Source organism: Saccopteryx bilineata, chromosome 4, assembly GCF_036850765.1.
Source record: "Saccopteryx bilineata isolate mSacBil1 chromosome 4, mSacBil1_pri_phased_curated, whole genome shotgun sequence".
Classification (NCBI taxonomy): domain Eukaryota; kingdom Metazoa; phylum Chordata; class Mammalia; order Chiroptera; family Emballonuridae; genus Saccopteryx; species Saccopteryx bilineata.
Window position 1 is genome coordinate 199,163,099 of NC_089493.1, and position 25,603 is coordinate 199,188,701.

Genomic DNA, 25,603 nt, shown 5'->3' on the forward strand with positions numbered 1-25,603 from the left:
CTCATCCTGTAGAGACATATAACTTGTTTTCTCCTCATAGTCAAGAGCAGTCAAGCCAGGAAATTTAGGTGAGGGAGTCCAAAGCTACCCCTAAATGCACACCTGAAGACACAACTGATGGCGTCACTGAGCTCAGGACAAAGAGCGGCTGCTGTCGGTTTCACACGTCTCTGCTCTGATCCGAGCGACATGTCCCTACCGAGCTGAGGAACACGCTCTCACACTGAGGACACTGCTATGCAGGACAATGCTGTGCTCAGCGTAGTGATGGCATGCTTCAACCTGCAGCCTCAACAACCCCCAGCCCTGGCATCGTGTGAGCTCAGAGCCGTCAGGTCTGTGCCCTGGCTCCCTGCCTTGCACGAGCCCAGGGACAGCACTGCAGGCAAGGTGCAAGCTCCACCCCTCCCCGCAAGCTGCACACTCACTCAGCCTGTTTGGCAGCCTGCATGGTGGGGACAGCCATAGCCCCACATGGCTGCCGCGAGGGCCAGGCAGACACTGGGGCAGAGCCCGGAGCAGAGGGAGTGCTCGGCGATGCCAGGCTCCTCATGGCCAACCCAGGCCCGGTGCCAGAAGCACAGTGAACGCACAAACACAGCCCTGCCCTCTGGCTGCTGTCCGGCCCCCCATCCTGGGGCGTGTCCTCCAGCCCTGCCAGGCAGCCAGCACCTGGGCTGAGCACACTAGGAGCCCAGGGCTCAGAAACGAGGTGATGCACGCCTCCCGCGAAGGGTGCCCTCGCTTCTCCGTGCCACACTGACCATGACCACCGGGCAGAAAGTCAGCGACTGCATGGAGTGCCCAAGCCAGCAGGGGCATCTCAGCCACACAGTGAACCAGGAAGGGGCCTACAGCTCTGGGGGCCCAGGACGAAGCTCCACAGGCTGGTCTGCAAGGTCACGGCAGCCACAGCAGCTTCAACAGTCCTCCCTGAGGACCTCTGTGTTCCAGTGACAGCAGCCAGGACCTGACGTCCACCCTGCTTGCCGATGGCCATGGCTACACTCGAGGGTCCATGAAATGAGAGCTGCCACCCCAAAAGAGTCAGTGCTGAGCTGTCCCTGAACCTGACACTGCCTTGGTCACGAGCTCTGGAGACTGGGGAACCTGCAGGCTTACGCCCGTGGGCATGACCAGCTCGGCCACAGTGGTGAAAGCACCACACGGAGCTGCTCCTCCCGTGTGCGTGTGCGTGTGCGTGTGCAAGGGACCGCTCAGCTCCACTAGTTCCTCCAAAGCACCCGTTCACAGAGTCTCAGACACCCTTAGAGACAACACTGACCCACACAGAATCGAAGCTGAAAGAGTATCAGGAGGAACAAAGCTAATTTTTGGTGTGTTGCTTAAACTTTGATAATTTTGAGGTCAAATCTATGACATAAAAGAGTATAGATGCTAAGGCCTGTAACACCAGGTTTATAAAAGGAAGAACTATGGGGATATGAGAAATCTCCATAGAGAGAAATATTTTTCTCTTTTTTCGTGTGTATGTGACAGGGACAGAGAGAGTCAAAGAGAGAGAGCCAGAGAGAGGGACAGATAGGGACAGGTAAGGAGAGAGATGAGAAGCATAAGTTCTTCGTTGCAGCTCCTTAGTTGTTTATTGATTGATTTCTCATATGTGCCTTGACTGGGGGGCTACAGCAGACCGAATGAGCCCTTGCTCAAGCCAGCGACCTTGTGCTCAAGCTGGTGAGCTGTGCTCCAACCAGATGAGCCCACACTCAAACTGACAACCTCAGGGTCTCACACCTGGGTCCTCTGCATCCCAGTACGACGCTCTATTCACTGCGCCACCGGCTGGTCAGGCAATATTTTTCTCTTTTTTTAAAAACATTTACTTATTAATTTATTTCTAAGAGAAAAAAAGGAAGAGATATTCTCATATGTGCCCTGACTGGGGATGACCAGCAACCTTGGTGTGTCGGGACGATGCTCTAACCAACTGAGCACCCGGCCAGGGCTCTTTCTCTGAGTCTTCACCAGGAGAGGGACTCACGTTTCTGACTCCGGTCCCGCGAGTACACCCTGGAGGCAGTGGTGTGGGTAGCGGTGTGAGAGGAGAGCACGTCCTGGTGCTCCGACAGCAGGCTGCAGGCCCTGCAGGTGTAGCCATTGCTCCAGGCTGCGTCAGTGGCCACATCACCATTTCCCTGAATGACAGCTTTATTTCCACCTGCAAGTTTCAAAAAGTAGAGGGAGCCTGTTTACTAGGCTCTGTGGACACCTAACTAGAATTTCTATCATAAAAACCAGGGGGAAGAAAAGGATTGAGATCATTACCTTTAAGATCTCCATCATCGTCAAGACCTAAAACACACACATTTTTGCAGGTGAACTCAAATGATCAAGACAAAACAAAACCCACTCAAGAAAGTAAAGGTTACAATGGTTAATGAATCAGTATGGCGGCACTGGTCAAGATTTATTTTCTAATATGCCCAAATTTGACAAAGAGGTTCCCAGATATACATACACATGCCTCGGTCTGAGGGGAGAGGCTGTCTCTGAGGAACATGCACACACACACGTGCACACACACATGTGCACACACACTGCCTGGGGGAAAGGTGCAGACGCGGGGGGCCTCACAGGACAAGCCCAGTGTCTTAGACACGGCTTCCCTAGCACACGCGCCCTCCACTCGCTGCCCGGGAACTGCTCCTGCTGGCCGAGCAAAACAGCAGCAAACATGAAACCTAACGCTTCCCAAAAGCAGCACACGAAGTCCTGGCACAGATCGGGGTCCACGGTCTTCTCCAGAGAGCCCGCCAGAACACCAAGGGGACTGAGCAGCAGCAGCTCTGTGTCCCCATCAGAGCAGTCGCTCCTGAAGCATCTCATTTCTGACAGGACTGGGGTTGCACTGTAGCTGTTCCCTCTGCCGCTGTGTCTACACTGGGTGCCCACCGTGCAGCTGAGAGCTTCTGGAACCTGAGCCCACTCTGGTGTCTGTTCTCCGCTTACTCCTGGCAGCCCTGCTGTCCACACCCAGCAGACTGTGCCTGATCGGCACACGTGAGGCCGCACCGCGGCAGCTTCCTGCGCTGGCTCTGAGTGAGTCTAGAGAAAACCTCGCCCTCACTGGGCTCCACTGACCATGACCTCCTTCTTCCAAAAGAATCTGAGAAATAACCAAACTGAAGATAACTCACCCCAGAAGTGGTCCACTTTGGTCTGCTCTCGGATCAGAGACTCGTCCAGCACAGGCGGCCGCACACAGGCCGTGCCCTGCAGACCATCACTCTGGCCATCAGTGACCTGCCTCGAGGTGCGATTTACACTCAAAGCCAGTGTGCTGGCGTTTCTGCGCTGTTTTGCTGTTCTAAAAAGAAGAAAATAAGGAGTAAGTTCATAAACTATTTCTTGTAAATACAAAATACTATATTTTACCAACACAAGTTTTGAGAATAAACATAGCATTTTTTTTAAGGTGAGAGTGGGAGTAGATAGTGAGGCAGACTCCTGCAGGTGCCTGGACCAGGATTCACCCGGCAATCCCCATCTTGGGCTGATGCTCAAGCACCACGCTATTTTTAGCACCTGAGGCTGATGCACTTAGACCAGCGGTTCTCAACCTGTGGGTCGCGACCCCGGCGGGGGTCGAACGGCGACCCTCTGTTTTGGTCATTCAACCCCCACCGGGGTCGCAACCCACAGGTTGAGAACCGTTGACTTAGACCAACTTAGCCATCCTCAGAGCCTGGGGCCACAATCAAATCAACTGAGCCACTGGCTGTGGGAGGAGAAGAGAGAGAAAAGAGGGAGAAGAAGCAGGGGGAGAAGCAGATGGTCGCTTCTCCTGTGTATATTGACTGGAGAAATGAACCCAGGACGTCCAAACGCTGAGCTGACACTCTACCCACTGAAACCATTGGCCAGGGTCAAACACAGCATTTTTTTTACAGAGACAGAGAGAGAGAGAGGGATAGACAGGGACAGACAGACAGGAACGGAGAGATGAGAAGCATCAATCATTAGTTTTTCGTTGCGCACTGCGACACCTTAGTTGTTCATTGATTGCTTTCTCATTTGTGCCTTGACCGTGCGCCTTCAGCAGACTGAGTAACCCCTTGCTCGAGCCAGCAACCTTGGGTCCAAGCTGGTGAGCTTTGCTCAAACCAGATGAGCCGCTCAAGCTGGCGACCTCAGGGTCTCGAACCTGGGTCCTCCACATCCCAGTCTGACGCTCTATCCACTGCGCCACCGCCTGGTCAGGCTGTAATGAAACATCTCTTTAACTAGAAAAGGGAGTCCTAAGCTGGGGTCCAAGAGTTCCTTCTAAAAGTACATAAACAAAATAGTTTTCACATTAATTTTGCGCTCTATGACCCAAAAGTAGCTAACACTTAAGATAACGTAAGTATAAAAACTGCATAAGTATTATATAAAAATATACAACAGTATGATTCTAAGTTTAGCCGCTCCCCTCCTTTCTAACACAAGTAACCACCTGGTGCACGTCCGATTTTCTTCGCAGACACCAGCTGCGGGCAGACTGCGCAGGCCAAGGCCACGCTCTAACATGGCTTCCGCACCTCACTGAGCATGAACGATGCAGACGAAGGCCGTGAAAACGAATGCTTCTGGACAAGCACGTTGCCAGGACGGACAGCAGCCACTCCCCCGGAGGGGACAGTGGGGTGAGAACAGGTGGCAGGGACAGAGTGCCGGGCGAGCAGGGGTAGGAAGCTGGGTCAGGTGTCACCCGCACAGCCAGGTGTTCTCAGGTCGCGCACCAGCGGGAACTGCCCGTAGCTCCGGGTGCTCTTTCCTCGTCTCCAGGGGGGAAGAGTACAACCTCATTCTCCAAAGGAACCCGGGGTGACCGTGAGGTGCGTGTGGCACCCAGACACCCCTACGGGAGCAGGGCTGCAGACACCAGGCCAGCCGCGTGTGCCATCAGCACAGCCCTCCTAGCAGCCACTGTCCCCATCCCTGGAGAAAGAGGCCTTCGGGGGAAGCTCGTCGCTCTTCTCTCTCCAGCACGCATGACCTCACCTACCTGTGCTCCTTCTGGGTACAGAAATGGTGACAGGCACAGCAGAGACCACGAGCACAGGGAAGACGTCGTGTCTTGTGTGCATCTCTTAGTGCACACGGTTTACCACACACATCATCTGCCCCGGCCCCACCCCACACAGCCTCTGGCAGCACAGCTGGGGGCAGTCCTGCAGGGAAGGTGAGCCGCGGCCACAGGCCAGGTACCTGCGCCCCTCCAGGCTTGAGAGCTGGCAGACCTGACCTGCAGAGCACCAGCACCAGCAGCCACATATCCCAGAGCCATGTCAGCCCTCACGCACAGCAAGGCCACGACGCCACGTGCAGGTCTGTGTGCGCACTCGTGCCCCAACATTCAAGAGCGTGGTCTTACAGGGCCACACGCGTGAGTGGTCGGCTCTAACTGGTGTCAGCATGTGTGTGAGCACCAAGGAGGGGCTCACCTGGCTGCCCTGTCCTTCAGGGAGGCCGAGCTGCCGGGGCAGGAGTCCGCGTTCCCCGCGGGGCCGCCCTCGGTGCCGTAGGCAGTAGTGGTGGCCAGGCGCAAACTTCGGCGGGACATTCTTGGAGAATCAAACACGGGATCCAGTCTGTGTGCAGTCTCGAAATCCAGCGCATCCGACGAGTAACTTGAACTGGGGAGAAAAACGTGTGAGAGAGAGAAGGCTCACTGCACTTCTTCTGAAGAGACTGAACAAGCAGTGAACAGAATGTGTCACCCAGGGTGAATTTTTAAAACATACATATGTTTTGGGTTTTTTTTTTATTTTTATTTTTTATTTATTCATTTTAGAGAGGAGAGAGAGAGAGAGACAGAGAGAGAGAGAGAGAGAGAGAGAGAGGAGAGAGAGACGGGGGGAGGAGCTGGAAGCATCAACTCCCATATGTGCCTTGACCAGGCAAGCCCAGGGTTTCGAACCGGCGACCTCAGCATTTCCAGGTCGACGCTTTATCCACTGCGCCACCACAGGTCAGGCACCCAGGGTGAATTTTAACAACAGTCATCATAATGTGACACCTTTTCTACAGAGCAAAAGACGCTGGCACCAGATCAGCACCTGTGAGGTCAACCCCCGGGGCGAGGGTCTAAGCCTGGAGCTGACCTAAGACCCGCTCTACGACAGGTGAAACCATGAGGACCCCACCTATGGGCAGTCCTGTCAACCTATGCTTGACAAAGCAGGAGAGGCAGTGGCCACACCATGGCCAGGAGTCCCTTACAGTCATTGGATGAGGCCATGTATGCAGAAAAGGAGGAAGCAAGTGACAGGACCATCAATGCTACTTTGCCTCTGACTCACACAGAGCTGGAGACAAACCTGTGACAAAGAACACACCTCAATCTCCTTCCATAGAATTCCATAACTAGAAGCTGTATCTTTTTGTGTTCTTAGCAAGCTCTTCCAAATTAAGAAGCATTCATTGAGCACCTACTCTGTGCCACCTCGGGGCAGGGACCACACCTCCTGACCTGCCCAGCCAGTTGGGTGGCCCAAGCACCTCAGAGCAACTTTCACTCAGGACACACACCAGGAGGAGGAAGGTGAGCCCCAGGCAGCGTGAGGAGGGGGAGGGAGGGGACACCGCTAAGGCTTTCCTGAGACAGCCAGGGAGACAGAGCAGGCAAGTAGACAGACTTACAGCAGGAGGAGGGGTGTCACAGGTGGCACAGGCTTCCCCCCGGGGACTGGTGCCATGGGACACTGGGAGGCACCCCCTGTGGCAGTGGGAAGCAGCTCCTGCTCAGGAGGCAGCGTGGGAAGGATTTGGGGATCTGAGTGAAGGGAATGGGTTTAAGAACATTTCTGCATTATGTTTGATACTATAAAACTAGTTTCATAATCACATTCCTCCTAAACTCATTAGATCTGACACTAGAACATATTCAATCACAGCAACAGTAAGCCGACACAACCAGACGCATGTGATCACAGGCATGTGACACACCACACACGCCTTTGGAGGCTGCGTGTGCCGACCTCGAGGCTGGACGGGAGGTTGCGCAGAGCCATGCCAAGTGTGCAGCGAGGATGCCAAATCCATGATTTCAATATAAGGTAAAGCATCCTTCGTTTTCTTCCAAAAACATTTTATACAACTATGATTTTAGTTTAAGAAAAGCATGTTGTTTCAAGTTATAATGCATCATGTAGGTATGGCCCAGGCATGCCACCACTAGGCTTAAAGGACAGCCCTTAAGGAACAACTTGACATCAGAAGAGAACAGTGACGTCCAGGTCCGCCCACCTCTGTCCAAGGTCCAAATCAGGTGTGACTGAGCAGTGGAGCATGCACACGCAGGAAGCAGACACAGAACTCTTTTTCTGCTGCCCCCAGCACGCCCTGCAGACTGCAGCTTGGGCACACTGGTACTGCTGCCAGCTCAGAACCTGGGTGCCTTCGCCATCAAAAGGGTGTTCCAGCCCTGGCCGGTTGGCTCAGTGGTAGAGCGTCTGCCTAGCGTGCGGAGGACCCGGGTTCGATTCCCGGTCAGGGCACACAGGAGAAGCGCCCATTTGCTTCTCCACCCCTCCGCCGCGCTTTCCCTCTCTGTCTCTCTCTTCCCCTCCCGCAGCCAAGGCTCCATTGGAGCAAAGATGGCCCGGGCACTGGGGATGGCTCTGTGGCCTCTGCCCCAGGCGCTAGAGTGGCTCTGGTCGCAACATGGCGACACCCAGGATGGACAGAGCATCGCCCCCTGGTGGGCAGAGCATCGCCCCTGGTGGGAGTGCCGGGTGGATCCCGGTCGGGCGCATGCGGGAGTCTGTCTGACTGTCTCTCCCTGTTTCCAGCTTCAGAAAAAAAAAAAGAAAAAAAAAGGATGTTCCAAGCCTTTAGTCTGTCGAGAACACTGGGAAGAAGCCACTAGAGGAATGAGGTAAGAGCAGCTACACAAGGCATGTGCGTGTGTGTGTGTGTGTGTGTATGTGTGTGTGTGTGTGTATGTGTGCGTGTGTGTGTATGTGTGCGTGTGTGTATGTGTGCGTGTGTGTATGTGTGCGTGCGTGTGTGTGTTCGTGTGTGTGAGACAGAGAGAGATAAACAGGACACACCCATATTTCCTAAGCTGCGAGGCTGTCAGAAACAAAAGGTCTACACCTACTCTCACAGGAAGGCCTCCAGGACATACTGCTCAACAAAAAAGTCAAGTACTCTAGGCTCATCCTGTTTATACTAAAACAAACTGGAAAACGAAATCACATGTCCTTACACAGAAAGCACAGAGACCTGGAAGGTTCTGGTCAAACTGCTCACAGAGCTACCCACCTCACCACCCAGAGCTAAACAAGGCCTGGGCTCACAGCAGGGGGGCGGGGAGGGGAAGGGAAGAGAACTTTTGTCACCTGTCTCTCTGGCCCTTCCACCCAGTATCCTCCAGCCTCACAGACTTCCAATCCTGGTGGTCATCACAGCCGCAATGCCCAGCCCCACAGGCCTCCTGTCCCAGAGGCTCGGCCACACCCCCACCAAGTGAAGCCCACACCTCTCTGTTCAGTTCTAGATGCTGCAAGGGACCAGGAGACTGAGATATCCTCCCTCCATCCACACGCCCTCAGGTCCCCACTCCCGCCTGGCAATGTGTGTGGGGCCACCTGGTCCCTGGTGCTCACGGCCATTACTGACGCTGTCCCCTCCTCACTTCCAACATCACCACCTCCCTGTCTCCACCTCTGCTCTCGAGTCCTCAAGGCCCTGCTTCTTTTTCCCATCAGCGAATGTGCAGCAGGTCAGACGGGCTACGAAGGACCACAGTCATGCTGCCATGCCACAGCAGAGGAAACCTTCAAGACCACCCTGCGGGCTCTGCACGGACCTCCCCTTTCTGGACCTCACTGTCAGCACCTCTTCTCACTGTCTTCAATCTCTGTGGACTCCTCACCATCAGTGTCTAGATATACTCCCATCTCTCCCCTGGTAAAAAGAAACATATGTATGTGTATTTACATGTATACACACACGGAGAGAGAACGCCCTTTCTCTTCCCTTACCAGCCAGCTTGTGGAAAGCAGGGTGTACACTCACCCCTCACCCACTTCATCCTCACATGTGCCCAAGCACCGCAGCCCGTGGCGGCTGTCAGTGACTCCCGTGGGCAGAGCTCGGTGCCTGGCACCCAGAGTGGCCTTTTAGCAGTGTCTGGTTGGCTGATTACCCTCCCTCCTCGAAATATGCTCTCCCTTGTACAACCGACAGACACTTCCACACCTGTTTCTTTCCAGGTGAAAACCAATGTCCACCGAGACTGACAAGGCCAGAGCCCGACCCCCAGCCCGGCCTGCATCAGCGAGGTGCACAGCCTGACGGGAGGTCCCTGGGGGTCCTGGGCAGGGCCTCCTGACATGGCAGCGCTCCCCCGGGAGTGGGGCAGGTGGGCAACACTGACTAACCTCCACACTCAAGGGGACACAGTGGCCTGCATGCACCTCTTCTCAGAATGCAGCAGGAAGTGCCATCTGCCCTGCAGTCATGCCAGTACCCAAACGGAAACCTGGCCTGCCCAAATCTCGGTATCTAACCACAGTGCACAGAAGGACCAGATCAGACCGAAGACACATCTCCTAGACAGAATGTGAGGGTCCTGTCTGGGCCCATCTGGGAAGCTGGAGCACGGACTCAGTGTTATATCGAGGAGCTATTAGGAGTCCTTTTAATTCCTAAGAGCTCTTTGTAATAATACTGGTATTTTGGATAACTATTTTTAAAATATCATCTTTTAGAGATTTGCTCCAAAACCATCCACTGGCGAGGTGTGAGAGGTGAGAGCAAGGGCTGATGGCTGTAGCCAGGTGAGAAGCAGAGGGGCGTGTTCCTCCTTCCTGGTCTCCAAACTGTCAGGTAGCTTGACAGTTTCCATAGCAGGAAAACACTAATGAACCAGCACAATGACCGGGAGGCTGGAGGAGCCTCTGCAGTCCGCTGACCCAGCTCAGAGTGCGGATCGGGCTGCACACAGGGCGGTCACAGGAGCAGTCCCTGGCATGCGGGTGATCGGGGTGTGAGCCGGGAGAGGGGTCTGGAGGAGGGGGCAGGGAGGGCGACTTCTCAGAATGCTCCCCCACTCCCCATTCTCCACACTGCGGGTCCTGTCCTTCCCAGAACAGACCTGGTCACACCACTCCTTATTCAAACCCTTCACTGGTTTCCCGCTGCTCCCAACAAAGTCCCAGCAGAGCCTGCAAGACCACAGCTGCCTGCCTGCCTGCCTGCCCACTGCTCACGCCCTCATCTGCCCCCGTCGACACGAAGGAAGCGATCAGTGACTGGAAGCCACAGGCTGCTGTCCCAGTGCAGAGACCCAGACACTCACATCATTTAAAAATTGTATTCAAAGTACGTTGTAAAAGCTAAAAATAGATTAGCAAGAATAATTATTTTCATGATCCTTAGTACACAACAAGCACAGTTTACCTGAGCTGGCCCACTCAGTTTGTTCCAAAGCACTACAGGACTTAACACAGAAGGCTGTTACTATGGAAAGTCTGACACGACCTAGAATTGTGAATAAAACCTCTATCATGAAGTGTGAAATCCGACTAATGCTGTTAAAAAAATTATTCTCTTTAAAATAGCCTCCAATTTTCTTAAAGTTTTAGTTACACTTTTACCCTTTAGAACAGTAGTAGTCAACCTGGTCCCTACCGTCCACTAGTGGACGTTCCAGCTTTCATGGTGGGCAGTAGCAGAGCAACCAAAGTATAAATAAAAAGATAGATTTAACTATAGTAAGTTGTTTTATAAAGATTGATTCTGCCAAACTTAGCAAAATTACAACATAAAGTACTTGGTAAGTAATTATTATTATATGTTTTAACTTGCTGTAACTCTGCTTTATAAATTTTATAATGTAAAGTGACTTCCCTACTTTATAAATCACCATTACTGTGGAACCAGTGGGCGGTTAGAAACTTTTACTACTAACAGAGACACAAAAGTGGGCGGCAGGTATAAAAAGGTGACTACCCCTGCTTGAGAAGATGAGCCATTGAAAAACTACACAGCGTTTCCCTGTGTGCCTTAAACATCTGCCACAGTGCAAAGGTTTCTAAATGCCAATTGAATCCTAACCAATCTAGTACTTAATTTTCCTTTGGCACGAACCCATAAACTTACATTTTCATCTCAGTTATCCTCTGTTTGTCAGCCACTTCTAAGACTCACACTCGAGGCATCCATGCATTGTCAGAACACGCATGAAAACGGAGAACTGAGCTCCGTTCACAATGCCTCCTCTCAAGACCATCGTTCTGGGACAGTTCTGTTAACTAAAACATCCAGCCACCAGTACAAGTCACAAACCCTAGCCATAACCACAGAGATTTATTCTCGAGACCACAGCCCTCTGGGTGGAGTCTAATACAGCAATTCGTTTGCAATGAGTCATGACTGAGTCATCAGAAACGTACAGTTTTCAAAACAACCTCACGACTTGCATTTAAGTTCAGTAATTTCATAAAGCCATAGCATAATATAAAGTTTATACATATTTTCTTTCTAAATATAACGTTTGGTTGCAATCCCATCGTGGTCCTGTCAAGTCAACGGCATTTGAGAAGGGACAAAACATGTGCTCACCTGAGTGCATACGTGTAGCCAGTGTTCTCGGGCACACACTGGGGAGGCGTGTATATATGGAGCCGAGAAAAGTCCATGTTCACGATCTCAAATCATACTGCAGAAGGCGGGAAAAAGCAAGGAGGGGGTTAGGTCAGAGCACATGGAGACAACTGTCTGCGGAACCAGCACATACACACCCAGCCGACCGAAAGTCACCATCAAACTTGAATGAAGCAGAGCCCATAGAGCTGTGCTGTTTTTTATCTTTTAAACAAAGGAGAGAGGTTTTTGCATAGTTACAAGTCCAATGCAGGAACACTTACTATATTTAGTCCCTTAAAATGATATATCTACAACAGCACCTAGGGGAAATCTTAGGTCAACTGACTTATAATTACGAAAACTGACATACTTTCAAAAGAATAGTGGGAGTAACTAAGATCCTTTTCAAAAGAAATTTAATTTCCAAAGATGTCAAAATGGTCTCATTCTTTTGAAATAAGTTCTCTTTGCTGTTAATTAAAATAGAACGAATTCTTATTGCATGGTCAAGAAGCAGTCACATACTTTCCAAGACAGCCGAAGTTTTCAGAAAAAGCTCAGAGCATCATCCCGAAACACCGAGGTTGCGGGTTCAATGCCCGGTTAGGACACACACAGGAAGCAGCCAATGAATGTACAACTCACTGGAACAATAAATGAATGCTTCTCTCTCTCTCCCTTCCTCTGTTTCTCTTTATTTAGGAAAAAAAAGCCGGGTAGCACTGGGCCAGTAGCTCAGTTGGCTGGAGCGTCATGCTGATATGCGAACATTGCAGGCTCAACCCTGGTCAGGGCACAAACAAGAATTAACCAATGACTGCATAAATAAGCCTCTCAAAATTAGAAAGCAGGATGAATAACAAATAAGCTTAAGGTACTGCCTATACTTTAATCTTTCCCCAAAAGAAAACATTATTTTTAAAATTTAAAATAGTGGGCCCTAGCAGGCTGGCTCAGTGGATAGTGTGTCAGCCTGGCGTGTGGCTGTCCTGGGTTCATTCCCTATACAGAGCATACAGGAGGAGCAACCACCTGCTTCTCTCCTCCCCCTTCTCTCTCCCCCTTCCGCAGTCAGTGGCTCAGCTGGTCCAAGCACTGGCCTCTGGCACTGAGGACAGCCTGGCTGATTCAACCATCAGCCCCAGACGGGTTGCCAGGTAGATCCCAGTCGGGGTGCATGCAGGAGTCTGTCTCTCTGCCTCCCCTTCCATCACTTGAAAAAAATTAATTAATAAAATAAAAAAAATACTGTTGAGCACACTGTTTTTCAGGTTGTCATCTAGATTTCTTTGGAATGCCTCAAACTTCCCTCTGGCTTTTTAAAAATTCTCTCTCTCTCTCTCTCCCTCCCTCACCCCCCACACTCTAAATTATTTTAAAATGCATATAAGTAATAATGTGAATCATAATCTGTTGTTGAATAAAGATAAAACTAAAAATAAAGACCATCTTGGACAAAAATTATTTATGTAAAAATGACTGATTTCACCTGACCAGGCGGTGGCACAGTGGATAAAGCGTCAGACTGGGATGTGGAGGACCCAGGTTCGAGACCCCAAGGTCGCCAGCTTGAGCGCAAGCTCATCTGGGTTTTTTTGGGGGGGTTTTTTTGTATTTTTTTTTTCTGAAGCTGGAAACGGGGAGAGACAGTCAGACAGACTCCCACATGCGCCCGACCGGGATCCACCTGGCACGTCCACCAGGGGGCGTCGCTCTGCCGCGACCAGAGCCACTCTAGCGCCTGGGGCAGAGGCCAAGGAGCCATCCCCAGCGCCTGGGCCATCTTTGCTCCAATGGAGCCTTGGCTGCGGGAGGGGAAGAGAGAGACAGAGAGGAAGGAGGGGGGGGGTGGAGAAGCAAATGGGCACTTCTCCTTTGTGCCCTGGCCGGGAATCGAACCTGGGTCCCCCGCACGCCAGGCCGACGCTCTACCGCTGAGCCAACCGGCCAGGGCCAAGCTCATCTGGTTTAAGCAAGGCTCACCAGCTTGGACCCAAGGTCGCTGGCTCAAGCAAGGGGTCACTTGGTCTGCTGTAGCCCCCTGGTCAAGGCACATATGAGAAATCAATCAATGAACAACTAAGGAACTGCAACAAAGAATTGATGTTTCTCATCTCCCTTCCTGTCTGTCCCTATCTGTCCCTCTCTCTGACTCTGTCCCACAAGAAAAAAGAAAAAAGGACTGATTTCTACAAAAATAGAACAATCCTAAAATTTCTATGAAACCACAAAAGACCCCAAATAGCCAAAGTAATCTTGAGAAAGAACAAAGCTGGAGGCATTATGCTTCCTAATTTCAAACTATATAAAAAGCTACAGTAATTAAAACAGTATGGAACTGCCTGACCAGGTAGTGGCACAGTGATAGAGCATCGGATTGTGACGCAGAGGACCCAGGTTCAAAACTCCGAGGTTGCCGGCTTGAGCACGGGCTCGCCAGCTTGAGCACAGGGTCGCTGACTTGAACATGGGATCACAGACATGACCCCATGGTCACTGGCTTGAGCAAGGGGTCACTGGCTCTGCTGTAGCCCCTGGTCAAGGAACATATGAGAACGCAGTCAATAAACAAGTAAGGAGACCAAGGAACCACAACGAAGAATTGATACTTCTCATCTCTCTCCCTTTCTGTCTGTCTGTCCCTATCTGTCCCTCTCTCTGTCTCTGTTTCTGTCACAAAAAAGAAAAAAAACAGTATAGTATTGACATAAAAACAGATTCAGCCTGACCAGGCGGTGGCACAGTGGATAGAGCGTCAGACTGGGAATGCGGAGGACCCAGGTTCGAGACCTCGAGGTCGCCAGCTTGGGCGCGGGCTCATCTAGTTTGAGCAAAACTCACCAGCTTGGACCCAAGGTCGCTGGCTCGAGCAAGGGGTTACTTGGTCTGCTGAAGGCCCATGGTCAAGGCACATATGAGAAAGCAATCAATGAACAACTAAGGTGTCGCAACGAAAAACTGATGATTGATGCTTCTCATCTCTCTCTGTTCCTGTCTGTCTGTTCCTATCTATCGCTCTCTCTGACTCTCTCTCTGTCTCTGTAAAAACAAAACAAAACAGATTCATTAGTGGAATACAGAACCAAGAAATAAAACTCACACACACATGATCAATTAATTTATGACAAAGAAGTCAAGAATACACAAACAGGTGGTGGTGCAATGGATAAAGCATTGACCTAGGATGCTGAGGACCCAGGTTCAAAACTCCTAGGTTACGGCCTTGAGCATGGGATCATAGACATGACCCCATGGTCACTGGCTTGAAGCCCAAGATCACTGGCTTGAGCAACAGGTCACTGGGTCAGCTGGAGTCCCCCAGTCAAGGCATGTACGAAAAGAAATCAATGAACAACTAAAGTGCCACAACTACCAGTTAATGCTTCTCATCTCTCTCTCTTCCTATCTGTCTGTCCCTGTCTCTCTCACTAAAAAATAAAAATGACACAATGGGGAAAGGACACTCTTCAGTAAATGGTTAGAAAAAACTGGACAACTTCATGCAAAAGAATGAAACTAGACCACTATTTACACTGAGCACAAAAATCACCTCAAAATTGTTAAAGACTTGGAACGGTAAAAGAAAGCACAGGGGCCCTGGCCGGTTGGCTCAGTGGTAGAGCATCGGCCTGGCGTGTAGGAGCCCCGGGTTCGATTCCCGGCCAGGGCACACAGGAGAAGCGCCCATCTGCTTCTCCAGCCCTCCCCCTCTCCTTCCTCTCTGTCTCTCTCTTCCCCTCCCGCAGCCAAGGCTCCATTGGAGCAAAGTTGGCCCAGGTGCTGAGGATGGCTCTGTGGCCTCTGCCTCAGGCGCTAGAATGGCTCTGGCTGCAATAGAGTAACACCCCAGATGGGCAGAGCATCGCCCCCTGGTGGGCATGCCGGGTAGATCCCGGTCGGGCGCATGCGGGAGTCTGTCTCTCTGCCTCCCCGCTTCTCCCTTCAGAAAAGAAAAACACAACAACTAAAAAGCTTTCGTACAGCAAAGAAACAGACCAACAGAATGAAAATGCAACCAACCAAATGGGAGAAAACAGCCTGACCAGGTGGTGGCGCAGTGGATAGAGCATCAGACTAGGATGCAGAGGACCCAGAGGACCCGAGGTCACCAGCTTGAACCCAAGGTCACTGGCTCGAGCAAGGGGTTACTCAGTCTGCTGTAGCCCCACGGTCAAGGCACATATGAGAAAGCAATCAATGAACAACTAAGGTGTCGCAACGAAAAACTAATGATTGATGCTTCTCAACTCTCTCCATTCCTGTCTGTCTGTCCCTATCTATCCCTCTCTCTAACTCTCGCTGTCTCTGTAAAAAAAAAACAAAAAACAAAAAACAAATGGGATAAAATGTTTACAAATCATGTATCTGATAAGGGGTTGATAAGCAAAAAAGGTAAAGAACTTGCACAACTCAACAGCAAAACAACCAACACTCCAAATGAAAAATGAGCAGAGGATGTGAATAGACATTTTCCAAAGATACATGGATGGCCAACAAGTACGTCACTAATCATTAGAGAGATGCAAATCAAAACTGCTGCAAGGTATCGTCTCACACCTGTCAGAATGGCGATTATCAAAAAGACAAGAAATGACAAGTGTTGGCAAGGATGTGGAGCAAAGGAGCCCTCATGCATTTCTCGTGGGAATGTAAATTGACACAGCCACTGTGCAGTATGGTGATTCCTCAAATAATCAAAACTAGAGCTGCCATATGATCTAGTGATTCTGGGAATTTACCCACAGGAAACGAGAACACTAACTCAAAAAGATACACGCACCCTCATGTTCACTGCAGGGTTATATACAATAGCCAAGACATGGATGCGTCCAACAACAGATGAGTGGATAAAGAAGCTGGGCTGCAGCTATACAATGGAGTATCACACAGCAATGAAAATGAATGAAACCTGCCCTGGCCAGATAGTTGATTGGTTAGAGCAGTAGTCGTCAACCTGGTCCCTACCGCCCACTAGTGGGCACTCCAGCTTTCATGGTGGCAGGAGCAGAGCAACCAAAGTATAAATAAAAAGATAGATTTAACTATAGTAAGTTGTTTTATAAAGATTCATTCTGCCAAAAAGCGAAAATACGACAAAGTACTTGGTAAGTAATTATTATTATATGCTTTAACTTGCTGTAATTCTTCTTTATAAATTTTATAAAGTAATTTCCCTACTTTATAAATCACCATTACTGTGGAACTGGTGGGCGGTTAGAAAATTTTACTACTAACAGAGATATAAAAGTGGGCAGTAGGTATAAAAAGGTTGACTACCCCTGGGATAGAAGCATCATCCCGAAACACGGAGGTTGCCAGTTTGATCCCCAGGCAGGGCACATACAGGAACAGACTGATGTTCCTGTCTCTCTGTCTCGCTCCCTCCCTTGCTAAAATCTAGATAAATAAAAATGTAAATGCTCGTTTGTTCAAAATCTTAAATCTCTGAAAGTTCTTCACCAATTGCTTTGAAATTTTGACACAATGTTGCATTTGAAGATGCACGTGTTTTTATATACCTACTATTATATAGATGTCACACCCGTGACAGGTAAAAACATGCTTTTGAAAAACAGCACCATCTATTGGACATAAAAGCAACACACACTATACTAAATATTTTACAATTCCATTTCAATGTTATGGGAGAAATATAAATCGCACATGGCTGAAGATATTTTCCGTCGAATACGCGAGGAAAATTCAATATGAACATGGATTTCACAGCAGAAATCTACAATGAAGTGTTGATAATGATTGAAGATTTGTGCTTAGAAATCGTGAACAAAGTTCTCAATCACCTGGGAACGCCATCACCGAATCGATCTGCTGCTGCTTTATTCAATGTAGACTTGCATCGTGAACAAAATTACAACATGGGTAATCTTTTGTCGTATGTGCAATCAAATATTCCTAAGCTAGTGCTTGAGTAAAAAGGCATTTACGATCAAATAATGCAAACTGTTGGTAGTGGGGTTGGAGAAATCTTCTTAGATGTGCCAGGAGGAACTGGTAAAACCTTCCTAATTAGATTGATTCTGGCAGCAATTCGACCCCAAAATGACACAGCCCAGGGGTCGGGAATCTTTTTGGCTGAGAGAGCCATGAATGCCACATATTTTAAAATGTAATCCCATGAGAGCCATACAACGACCTGTGTACGTGAGGCATTATCCAATAAAAATTTGGTGTTGTCCCAGAGGACAGCTGTGATTGGCTCCAGCCATTCGCAACCATGAACATGAGTGGTAGGAAATGAATGGATTGTAATACATGAGAATGTTTTGTTTTTTTGTTTTTGTTTTTGTTTTTGTTTAATTTTTATTTATTTATTTATTTATTACAGAGACAGAGAGTGAGTCAGAGAGAGGGATTGACAGGGACAGACAGACAGGAACAGAGAGAGATGAGAAGCATCAATCATTAGTTTTTCATTGCGTGTTGCAACACCTTAGTTGTTCATTGATTGCTTTCTCACATGTGCCTTGACAGCGGGCCTTCAGCAGACTGAGTAACCCCATGCTGGAGCCAGCGACCTTGGGTTCAAGCTGGTGGGCTTTTTCCTCAAACCAGATGAGCCCGCACTCAAGCTGGCGACCTCGGGGTCTCGAACCCAGGTCCTCTGCATCCCAGTCCGACGCTCTATCCACTGCGCCACCGCCTGGTCAGGCGAGAATGTTTTATATTTTTAACATTATTATTTTTTATTAAAGATTTGTCTGCGAGCCAGATGCAGCCATGAAAAGAGCCACACTGGGCTCAGAAGCCATAGGTTCCCAACCCGACATAGCTTTAGCTCTTGCGTCGTCTGGAATAGCTGCGACATTGCTACCAGGTGGAAGAACTGCTCATTCCGCTTTGAAATTGCCATTGAACATGCAATTACTGAAACTCCCATCCGGCATGGGAAAAGTATTGCAGAAATGCAAACTTATTGTTTGGGATAAATGCACAATGGCGCACAAAAAATCACTCCAGGCTCTTGATGGATCATTGCAAGATTTGTGTGGAAACATCAGACCACTTGGGAATGCATTAATATTGCTTGCAGGAGATTTCAGGCAAACATTACCTGTAATGCCTTGATTGACACCAGCGGATGAAATGCTGGCCTGAAATACTCTACTTTGTGGGGACACGTAAAGACGTTAAAATTAACTACAAATATGCGTGTCCAGCTGCAAAACAATTGATCAGCTGAGATATTCTCACATCAATTGCTGGAAATTGGGAATGGAAAGGTGCTGGTTGATCTGATCTCAGGACGAATTTCATTGCCTCATAACTTCTGCAATTTAGTGACGTTAAAAGAAGAATTGGTTGAAAAAGTATTTCCCAATATTCAAACCAATTATAAGAATCACGATTGGCTGAGTGAATGAGCTATTCTTGCTGCCAACAAAGATGTCTACAAACTTAATATTATTCAGTCTAACATTCAAAGTGAGGCAGTCACATACAAGTCCATCGACACTTGTATGTGACATTGTGGAAGCAGATGAAATGGTTAATTATCCAACAGAATTTTTGAATTCACTTGATCTGCCAGGGATGCCACCGCATGTACTGCAATTGAAAATTGGAGTGCCAATTATCATGTTGCAAAATATCAACCAGCCAAAGCTTTGCAACGGCACGTGGCTTGCAGTAAATAAATTAATGAGCAACAATCTTGACAGGACCTTTCAAAGGTGAAGATGTCCTCATTCCTCGCATTCCTATGATTCAACGGATATGCCATTTCAATTTAAGACATTGCAGTTCCCAATTCGACTGGCGTTTGCCATCACCATCAACAAAGCTCAGGGCCAATCTTCAGAATTGTGCGGTTTAGATCTACACACGGATTGCTTCTCACATGGACAATTATATGTTGCGTGTTCTAGAGTCGGCAAACCAGACAATCTCTGTATCTGCACAGACAACGAAACAACCAAAAATATTGTATACCCACAAGCATTGTGGAATTAAACATATTAAAAACGTGCGCTTTCTCTCTTCTTTCTTTTCCATTTAACCAGACTCAGCCACAGCAACGCGTGGCTGGGTACAGCTAGTCAATAAATAAAATCTTTTTTTGCCTAATCTGAGGTTGTGCAGTAGATAAAGTGTTGGACCTGGAATGCCAAAGTCACCTGTTCAAAACCCTGGGCTTGCTCAGTCAAGGCACATACGAGAGAGAGGCAGCTATGAGTCGATGATGCTTCCCACTCCTCTCAGCCCCTCCTCTATCTCTCTCTCCCCTCTAAAATCAATAAATAAAATCTTACATAAATTAAAAAATTTTAAAAATAGATAAAAATCTTACAATTTGTGACACATGGATAGACCACTAGGGCATTATGCTAAGTGACATAAGTCAGACAGAGAAAGACAAGTACCATATGATCTCTCATAAAAAATAATTAAAAATTTTTTTTAAATAGCCTGACCTGTGATGGCGCAGTGGATAAAGCGTCAACCTGGAAACACTGAGGTTGCCAGTTTGAAACCCTGGGCTTGCCTGGTCAAGGTACATATGGGAGTTGATGCTTCCTGCTCCTCCCCCCTTCTCTCTATCTCTCTCTGTCTCTCTCCTTCTCTCTCTTCTCTCTAAAATGAATTTAAAAAAATTTTTAACAAAAAATATTAGAGACTGACTGGTGGTTGCTAGAGATGAGATGTGGGGGGTGGGAGGAATGGGTGAACTGTTTAGTCTTTTTAGTTTAAATACATTGAATTTTTAAACTGAAACAAAATGAATGACTGACTTCTATAAGCTGAGACAAATGTACTTCAATACATATCACTTTCTTTGAAACAGTCCAAACATTCTTTAAAAAATTAAGTGCCCACAAAAAACATTGTTTATATATAAAAATTTTGCCATGCCTATTAATTTCAACAAATACCACAAAACTGCATTTACAAAACTATTCTAACATTCTTTAGCTCCTCCCCAGGACCTAGCCCACTAACATGCATTCAACACGCATGATTCATTCTTACCTGGCGCTCCATCACACTTCACCTCTCTCTGCACATAACTTCACTGACTCAGGACTGGTTCGGTGGCCCTGCCCCTGTCTACTCTAGGCCACCTTCCGGGCTGATTCAGAGAACGGATCCCAGAAGGTGCGGCCACCCTGCAGCCAGACTGGCTCCTCCCTTACAGCAGGGCAGCAGCCCAGCCCCGAGGCTCAGCCAGGCCAGGTGGGAGTCTTCCTGGGGAACCAGAGCCACACCGAGGAGCAGTCAACCAGGCTTCTGCCTGCACTGCTTAGTAGTAACTCACTAAGCAACCACACATGCTACATGAAGCAACATCAGTGTCCTGTCGTGGGTCATCCTCTGGAGTGGATAACTGACCTATTTTTTAATTTTCTTTTGGTTACTCACTGACTAACAAAACCCAAACTCCTTAACTTTATTCCCAACATGATCTTTCACTTTAATATCTCAGAACACCTGCATCACTGACAATCATTAAACCCCAGTGAACGCCTAACAGCTCCGCCACAACTGCATGTAGTTATGTCCTCAGTGAACTGGGCGTTTCTGCGACTGGTTTACAGGCAAGTGATGGCATTTAGTTTAAAGACCATGACTGACAGAGGCATCAGCACATCCAGAGAACAGGGACAGAGCCCCACCACTGGGCTCCAATGCCAGCTCTGCCCCACCAGCCGCCCGTCGACTCCATCCTAACACTGGGACGCAGGGCGCTGAGAGGGAAGCAGGTCTGGCTGTGACTTAGGGCCTGGCCTGGGGAGGAGGACATACACGAGAGCGTGAACGGTGGCCTTTATTTTTAAAAGTCACATCAGTATGTTCCCGCGTTTCTAGCCACCCAAGAGAGAGACACTGGCTCATTTCTGATGCACAACAAACATCTTCCAAAGCTATCAGGGGGCAGGACCTGCTGTGAGACATTTTCAACCTGGTTCTTCCAGCCAGCGAGACGCAGACGAAGCTGTGCATCCCCACCAGCCAGGTCCAGTGTAGGCCTTACGCCACGGTTTAAAAAGAAATTTAACTTCTTGTCTGAGATAAAATTCTATCAAAGAACCGAGTACCACTACTGGGCCTGAGAGGTAACAGCAGCGACCAGCTAAACAACCCTACGGTGAAAGGGGGAGACACAGCTGGTGACAGACAGGTAAATTTCAGCACGAGCTTACAAGAGGAGCTACAAAGGGAGCAGCAGTGGAGACAGACAGACAGACAGACAGGAGGCTGGGGGAAAGGGAGATGAGAGAGCCCCGATCACCATGGTCACACACAGCAGCTACCACAGCACAGGGGTGTGGTCAGGTGGCCTCGCTTCTTCCCATGCTTGCTGGCTTTGCTCCCACAGTCCCAGGCATTTCAGGCCGTGCTCTCCAGTGAAACGTATCCAGTTCGCAGCGAGGCTTGCTCAGTGCTGTCCTGGCCGCTCTGCTCTGCACAGCCAGGAGAAGCCCTCTCCCAGACCCCTGCTGACAGCCCCGTGGAGGCAGGTGGGTACAGAGGACTCAGGGTTAGATACTGTGATCGCTACTGTTACTAGAATGTATTTTGCTACTTCTCTCCACACAGGGTCCTTCTCCTCCATCAACCCTGCTATCTCTGTTCTCCCTCCATTCTTCCACCTGATCAGATCAGGATATGGATTCAGAATACTTTCACCTTTAGTTCCCTCTTAAAATGTGATTAAATAAAATAAAATTATAGGATAACATAAAGTTTAAAAAAAAGGATCGCATGAAATAATGCATGGAAGGCCAGGCCTGATAAATGACAAACATACCCTTTGAAATCAGCTTTAATTTTGTGGAATAAAGTTATATAGACTATGATTTAAATTAAAATAAACAGGTATCTTTCCTCTGAGTTAGTGACCCCTGAGATAGCAGAGTCACTCACCACCGCCTAAACAAAAGACAGAGTCTGCCGGGCAGCTGGGCCAGCTGGACGCAGAGCCAGCAGGTCAGAAGGCCAGTCCAGCCTGCTCTCAGAAGCCTATCTGAGCTGGTTCTACTGAAAACTAAACATAAATGCAAAGCATTTTCAAAATGCTGGCTGCAGTCTCCCTTTACATAACTGCTAATTAAAGCCCATGTGTAACACTAGAGCCTTCCTATTTGTATCCTGGCCCAAAGGCTCTGGCCTCCACCCGCCTCAGCCTGAGGCTCAGGGGAGATCTGATTGCGTCCAACATCTGAACAGTACTGAAGCAGTAAGTGAAAGTGAACTGAGAACGTTTTCAACAGCATCAGAAAATCCTGGAAAGAATCCAAAGTTAGCATTTTGCAAATCGATGCGAGAAAGGGGGGCCCTGTCCAGACTCCCTGTCCTCCTTTTTCTGATCCCTTCCAGGCCACTCCCCCCTTCCCCCTAAAGTTTTGTCACTGGTATGACCTTGTCACAGGCCACGTTCCAGTGAGTGCCCAGGACTGCAGGGGGAAGAGGGTGAGTGCCACCAAACACCCTGCACCAGCTGCAGAAAGGAGGCGGGCACAGTCCGGCCCATGGCCCAGGGGCAGAGCCCCCGGGCAGGCCTCTCCCAGCCAGGCAGGTGAGCATATGGGGGGCATGGGGGGACCACAGAGAGCCTCCACTGCCCCCATGAGAGGACAGACAGCTTTCAATGTTGAGCTGCCAGATCTAAGAGAGAAAAAGCACCTCCCCGCTCCCCCCCCCCAGGAGATAGCAGGCCAAGAGTGCGGTACAAGCAGAGAAGAAAGCACCACCGTCTAGCTCATCCAGGGTCTCCTTACCTCGCTGTGACTAGCAGGGGACATGCAGGCCAGCAGCACAGGCCAAAGGACAGGTTCCATTTAGGTTGCAAACTGGTTACTAACTTAAGGAATTAACCATCCTTACAAACATGCACATCCTAGCAGGGCTTTAAAACTAGAGTTAACATTCTTCTTAAATTACACCAGTTTCCCCTTGACTATCCTCTAACCTTTGCAGTGCATTCTATAATCTCACATCATGTGGGAGAGAAGAAAACACAAAGCTCAGTTTCTGTTCTTGAATGCTTTTGTAAACACGGGCTTTAGTTCTACTACCACACATATTTTGAATCTTTACTACTTATTTACTTATTTTTAAGATTTTATTTATTGATTTTGGGGGGGGGGTAAGAAGCATTCATATGTGCCCTGACGCCAGGCAAGCAGGGGGCCTCAAACCGGCGACCTCAGCACTCCAGGTGGACACTACATCCACTGTGCCACCACAGGCCAGGCGGATCCTTACTATCTGGAATGTTGTACTGGCTAAAACACATTCCTGAAAGAGCGCAAACACCGCAAGTCACACAGCATTGAGAACAGAGCTACAAGCAAGCGGGAAAACCAAAGAACAGAAGACTGCACGGTTCTGACACACAACCAGCACCCCCTGCTCTCTCGGAAGACTGCACGGTTCTGACACGCAACCAGCACCCCCTGCTCTCTCGGAAGACTGCAGGGTTCTGACACGCAACCAGCACCCCCTGCTCTCTCGGAAGACTGCAGGGTTCTGACACGCAACCAGCACACCCTGCTCTCTCGGAAGACTGCACGGTTCTGACACGCAACCAGCACCCCCTGCTCTCTCGGAAGACTGCAGGGTTCTGACACGCAACCAGCACCCCCTGCTCTCTCGGAAGACTGCAGGGTTCTGACACACAACCAGCACCCCCTGCTCTCTCGGGAAACGCGCTCTGGAGGAGAGCTGGGGGTGTGGGCAGCATGTCCTCTCCTCACTGTGAACCACACACCGTCTCCAGCAGGTAGCTGACTTCACTCAACAGCACAGAAAGCACTTGGGACCTGCTCCACAGGCACTGTCTACACTGCAGACTCTGCAGAGATCAGCATGTTACACGTCAGGGGCAGGGTGGACTGAGACCAAATGCGAGCCCAGCTGAAACAGGGTGACAGACGCAGCTGTCCCATCAGACACCTCAGGTCAACCACCCCACCCCCATTCAAAGGGCATGCTACACCTGAACCCACCATCGGACCTGTGGCTCTTGTTTACCTGCAACCTGTGCAGAGAACAGCAATCCAAGGAGACAGTGACAGATAGGACCCTTCTCCCAGCTCTGGGCACAGCTCCAGGCACACCATCTGCCACAAGTGCCCAGGAGAGGGGAGGGGCGTCTGAGCTGACAGCACAGGGCCCCTCTGCTGGCTGGGCAGTCCCCTCAAGGGCCTTCCAGAGAGAAGGAGGGTGGGGTGGGGACACAACACAGACACATACACACAGACACAGACACACAGACACACACACACAGACAGACACACAGACACACACACACACACACACTTGCTCTCAAAGGGCAGCTGTGCCTGTTCAGGCATTTTATGACTACGTCCATTGTAAAGAAAACTAACTTTTAAAACTAAAATTAAAAGGTGCCCCTTTAAAAATTAGTACTAAATCTTAACATAATTTCTCTGCTCAGAATCTTAATTCTGTTAAAACCAAATAATGTAGAGACTAAAAAAACCCTAGTTACTTCTGCCTATAGATTTTAAAAATCACAAATTGGGTCAGACACAATTATTTCTCAAGGACCATGGTTCACGCAATTACTTCTACAACAAAAACAGGAGTTGGCCCGTATTTTAATTTTCAAGAAGCAAAACAATGTTTATTAAAAAAGAAACTATGACTTATACTAAGTGAGAATTTTAAAAAATGAACTGATTATTTAAAATAGCGAATCAGGAATCAATGTCTATAACTTGAAAACGTCTGAAAAAACTTCATAGGGTGCTATGATGCTGTACGTATACCTGAGTATGTTTTTTAAAAATCCAGAAAAATACTACACTAAATTTAATGGTAAATTACAGAGAATGGGACTTCTCCTTTTCACTTATCCCCTCTGGACTGTTTGAATTTTTTTTAAGAGTATTAGCTGTAGTTAAATAATTTACCCAATAAATATTACTCTCAAAAAGGAGAAAATGTTGGTGTCCAATGAGAGGCAGTGTGGGGCTGCCAGACGCACGGGCTGGGGTCCCACCCGGCTGCTCCTGCA

General features: G+C 48.9%; 1 protein-coding gene across 6 annotated transcripts in view; it reads right to left on the reverse strand.

Moving 5' to 3' along the window:
* The window catches only part of SUN1 (Sad1 and UNC84 domain containing 1), a 55,722-nt gene that overhangs the window by 24,614 nt on the left and 5,505 nt on the right, over positions 1-25,603 (reverse strand). For 4 of the 6 annotated variants that reach the window (XM_066273569.1, XM_066273568.1, XM_066273572.1 and 1 more), the window contains exons 2-6: positions 11,578-11,674; positions 5,448-5,639; positions 3,159-3,328; positions 2,287-2,313; positions 2,003-2,179 (exon numbers count right to left, since the gene is read on the reverse strand). In XM_066273569.1, coding sequence (XP_066129666.1) covers positions 2,003-2,179; positions 2,287-2,313; positions 3,159-3,328; positions 5,448-5,639; positions 11,578-11,654 — 643 coding nt within the window. In that variant the 5' untranslated portion in view covers positions 11,655-11,674. The remainder of the gene's footprint in view (positions 1-2,002; positions 2,180-2,286; positions 2,314-3,158; positions 3,329-5,447; positions 5,640-11,577; positions 11,675-25,603) is intronic. The other 2 variants (XM_066273571.1, XM_066273570.1) reach the window with 1 other exon arrangement.